At 47.1% G+C, this 4729-nt stretch overlaps 1 protein-coding gene across 1 annotated transcript in view; it reads left to right on the top strand.

Moving 5' to 3' along the window:
* Nucleotides 1-1000: 1000 nt before the first annotated feature.
* Nucleotides 1001-4729, top strand: part of LOC102027879 (inhibitor of carbonic anhydrase-like) — a 51683-nt gene continuing 47954 nt past the window's right edge. Inside the window, exon 1 of the mRNA XM_005406810.2 lies at nucleotides 1001-1194. Coding sequence (XP_005406867.1) covers nucleotides 1152-1194 — 43 coding nt within the window. The 5' untranslated portion in view covers nucleotides 1001-1151. The remainder of the gene's footprint in view (nucleotides 1195-4729) is intronic.

The following is a 4729-nucleotide window of genomic DNA, read 5'->3' as shown; positions in this document are numbered from 1 at the left end:
TCAAATTCAATACACACACACACACACACACACACACACACACACACACACACCATTCTTTTCAAATAGCAGCAACCAAATAGAATATTGAATTAAAATTATATTCTTGGTAGCATTGTCCACAAGGGGGCAAACTGGAGACTACAAACATCAGGAAGAAAGATAAAGTGTTCTATACACACAGTATGGAATATTATACAGCACTGAGAATGAATGATGGGTACACACAATTGCATAGATGAATCTTATAAATGAAATTGCAGGTGAAAGAAGCCAGGCACAAGGCTGAATATAGTGTAGGACTCTATGTTTATGAAGATCATTCAGCAGACTTAGTCTACGTTGTTAGAAGTCAAGATAATGGCTGGGTATGGTGGTATACACCTATGACCTCAGCATTCTGGGAGGCTGAGGCAGGAGGATGGTAAATTCCAGCCTAGCCTGGGCAACTGAGTGACTTAAAGAGACCCTGTCTTAAAATAAAGAAGGTTGGGGATGCAGCACAACGCAAAGGTCCTCGGTTCAATCCCAGTACCGGAGGAGAAGATAATGGACACCGGGTGGGGAGATGGGAGGGACTTTCCTAGCCCATGCAAGTCATTTCTTGATATGGGGGCTGTTTATTTGGGATAAACGAATAAAGGATATGTGATGTTTTATGTGCGTTTACCATACTTTAAAACAAGTTCTTTAGACTTCATTTAAACTTAGCAGGCTTTTCCCAGAAGTCACAGACTTGCGGAGGCTGGGCTGCAGCGGGAGGAGACGCAGCCCTCTGCGTGCTGCGGACTCACTGACCTGGCGGAGCAGCGGGCTGCGGGGGCCTGTGGCTTCGGGGAGCTTCCGGGAGGTCCTCAGCCTGGCCCGCGGACTCTGCAAAGCAGAATCTGCGAAGACCTGAAACCTGTGTTCGAAACGGCTTACATCCTTCGGACGCCTTAGCCCGGGCCTCCCGGAGTCTGCGTTTTTGACACCCTCACGCTCTGCTCGGCTGAATCGAGTTGGACCGGCTGGGCTGCTGGCCGGCCCCCGGGGGAGGGGTGGGGCGTGGCACTGCCAGGCGATCAGCCCGGTCCGCTCACCACCGAGCAGGCGAGTCCAGCCCGGGTAGCGCTACCAAGGGCTCAGAGGCCCGGCGGGCGCGGCCGAGGATGAAGCGGGTTGTGCGCGCGCTGCTGTGCGCGGCGGCTCTGGGTGAGTGCACGCTGGGAGCCCGGAGGGGGGCCGGAGCCGGCGGTCCCCAGGTGCTGCGGGAGGACTGGGTGCCAGCCCGTGAGCCGAAGGGGTTACGCTGTAATGGAATCCACCTCCCCCTCCCTGTTGCGTGACTCTGGGCTGTCCCTTGACCCCCATCAGCTGGTTTGAGTGGGAAAAATTGGCTTTTCGCAACAAACACACAGTTGTGAAGGTGTGATAATGTGTCCAAAGGCAGGCGGAGCTCTAGGGGCGGGTGAGTCATCACTCACAAAAAGCCTGCACACGGAGAAAGGCCTGGGGCGCCTTCCTGTGTCGGGAGGGTGGCTCCTGGGGGTCTTGGGCAGGGCAGCTGTGGGGAAGGCCGTGGTTCAGTGCAGTGAACTCCTGTGTGTGAAGAGAGCTCCTGGTGGGTTCTGTCAGCCCTACTTCAGGCTGTCATGAATAATATGTAGGGTAGAGTGTCTCTCATGGGGTCACAGGACAGAGCAAGGAGTGGGCAGCAAGGACAGCAAATGGGGGGCCCTTCATGGCCTGGCATTGCCACTGCGGTCACAGAGGAGCCCTGCTGGGCCAGTGCAGGCTGGAAAGGTTGTGCAAGCTGTGGTCCAGCCACAGTCACGAGGGAGCCCAGCGGGCAGCCCTTCGGGTCTCTCCTGCATTGTCCTGCACAGGTCCTGGGTTATTTGCTCTTCCTCTGTCTCTCCTGGCAATGCCAGGCCATGACCAAAAGTTCATTCTTCCAATTGGCTCTGTGTTTACAATCCAAAACCAAGATATGACCCTGCAGGCCGCATCCCCTGTATTCCCCCTGATCAGGGCTGCTGGGCCAGGCTGGATTCTGGGTGTGCTTTCTTCAAAGTAGTGTTCGAGTCTGACAAATACTCTTCTGATTGCAGATGATGAAAAAGCAACTGAGGAGCTTAAGTCAAAAAGATCAACAAGGAAGGGAAAGGGACAGTTGTTAGTAGGCCCTGTGTGAGCCTGCAGCTCAGGAGGCCTACGTCTCTGCCTTGGCCCCCACCTCCTCTTTCAGTCTCTCACTCTTTGGAGGCTCAAGAACTTTCCTGCTCTGTGAGCCAGTGGCCAGCAGCCTTCGCTTTCAGTATGAAATATGCACGGGGGCGCCTCTGATTGCACCATGTGCTGGTCAGGTGGCTGGCAGAGTGCTGTGAATGCCGTCTTGTCTATGTGACTTGACTTCAGCTGCCCTAAGCTCACTAGCACACATTCTTTCCTTTTAAAATCACTTAGACTGAAATGTGCTTCACATATAATGCAATACACCCATTTTAAGTGGATATACAGTTTAGTGAATTTTGACAAATTATCCATGTAACTACCACCATCATCACAAGAAAGAATAGTTCCAACTCTTTTGGGGAGAGGGGCAGAGTCTCGCTGTGTAGTCCGCCTGTCCTGTGAGCCTGTGGTCCTCCTGCCTCAGCTTGAAGAGTTCTGGGGTTACTGGGCTGCACCACCACGCTGAGCCCCCACCTCTTCCACACTGCCCCTGCCCTTGCCAGTCACTTTCCCTTTCTTCATAATAGGAGAGTTTGGCTTTTTCCAAGATTTCATACAAGTAGAACCATACTGTACACAGTCCTGTGTATTAGGTTTTCCCTCAGCATTTAAGATTCATCCACATTGTTTTGTATGTCACGGCCCATTCCTTTTTACTGCAGAGTGCTACTCCATTGTAGGGTTTTGCCACAGTTTGTGTACCCACTCACTTCTTGATGGACACTGTTGTGCCTCCATCATGAGGCTGTTATGAATAAAGCTGCCATGTACATTAGCAGACAAGTATTTGGGAAGATCTGTTTTTATTTTGTTCACATAAATATCTAGGATTATTGGGCCTTACTGGCAAGTGTATGTTCAACTTATTAAGAAAATGCCAGACTTAAGAGCTGGAGTTATAGCTCAGTAGAAAAGGGCTTGCCAGACAGACACCAGGCCCTGGGTTTGAACTCCAGAATTGGAAGAAGAGAAAGTGTCAGATTGTTTTGGGTAGCAGCACTATTTTATTTTCCCGCGGCAATGTATGAGCAGTTCAGCTGTTCTCCATCCTACAACACTTGGTGATGTCCATCTTCTCACAGGTAGGATCTCCTTGTGGTTTCCACTTGTATTTCTGTAATGACCAATGTTGCCGAGCAATCTGTCATGTTCTTGCAGTGACCATTTATACATCTTCTCTTATGAGATATCTGTTTGAATCTTTTCCTCATTAAAAAAAAGCACAGTTGTAACTGAAAATGCAGTCAGTTTCATTCCATAGCTTGCTCTTACTTAGGATTGCTACTATTGAAGAATTTCTCAAATAAAATTGAATGGCTCCCTTTGTTCTTTCCTATCTTTGGCATGAGACTCTGTCTTAGGTTATTTAGCATCTCCTGTCTCATACTTTCTGATATTTTTTTTCTTTGATATTTTCTACTTTCAGGTAGTTAAAAGGCAAAACAGATTCTGAACTCAAACACAGCGGGTGGTTCAAATATCAACTTCATCTTTTTTTTTTACTTCATCTTATTTAATGTCCCTGACAATTTTTTTTAAAAAAAAATCTCATCTCTAAAACAGTAATGACAATAATTAAATGCAGGACAAGGTGGTAATAAGCTTGTACACTGCCTGGCATATAAGGGCTTGACAAAGAATGATAGCTGTTCTTGCTGTAATTTTTATTTTCTAGATTTCATTTAAAATAGTGTTTTGATTGCCAAGCATGGTGGTGCCCTGCTTTAATCCCAGCACTCAGGAGGCTGAGGCAAGAGGATTGTTGCAAGTTTGAGACCAGCCTGGGCTACAAAGTGAGCTCAAGATCAGCCATTTGTATTTCTTCAACTGAAAAGTGCATATTCATCTCAGATGCACAGTTTTTGACTGGTTCTTTGAATTTGGGGTGGGTCTGATTTATTTCAGTTCTTTATGTTCTAGATATAAATTGTTTGTCTGAGGGGTAATTGGCTAAAATTTTTACTAACTGAATGGGTTGTCTTTTTACTCTGTCAGTGATTTCTTTTGCTGTGCAAAAGCATTTTAATATGATGAGAACCCAGTTGTTGAGTCTTTGTAGTATTTTCCATGCAATCTGGGTTTTGTTCATAAAGTTTCTGTCTACACCTATGTCTTCAAGATTTCTATCTATTTTCTCTTCCAGCAGATTTAGTGTTTCTGTTTTAATATTTAGATCTTTGATCCATTTCAGCTGTATTTTAGTGCATGGTGATAGACATGGCTCTAGTTTTAGTCTTGGGCATGTGGAAAGTTTTTCCAGCACCATTTATTAAAGAGGCTATCTTTTTTCCAGTGAACATGTTTGGCCCCTGTCTTGGTTACTTTTCTCTCATTGCTGGGACAAAATACATGATGCCCAAAATTAAGGAAGGAAAGGTTTATTTTGCTTACAGTTTGTGGGGGTTTTAGTCCATACTTGGCAGGTTACAAGGCAGAGTGGCACATGGCAGAGGGCTACAGCTCATGGCGGCAGGACACAGCAAAAGCAACAAACACAAAAGGGAGGAATGGC

Source organism: Chinchilla lanigera, unplaced genomic scaffold (genome assembly GCF_000276665.1).
Source record: "Chinchilla lanigera isolate Chin_1 unplaced genomic scaffold, ChiLan1.0 scaffold00100, whole genome shotgun sequence".
Taxonomy (NCBI): Eukaryota; Metazoa; Chordata; class Mammalia; order Rodentia; family Chinchillidae; genus Chinchilla; species Chinchilla lanigera.
The sequence above is the reverse complement of the archived record's forward strand: the minus strand, read 5'-3'. Positions and strand labels throughout refer to the sequence as shown.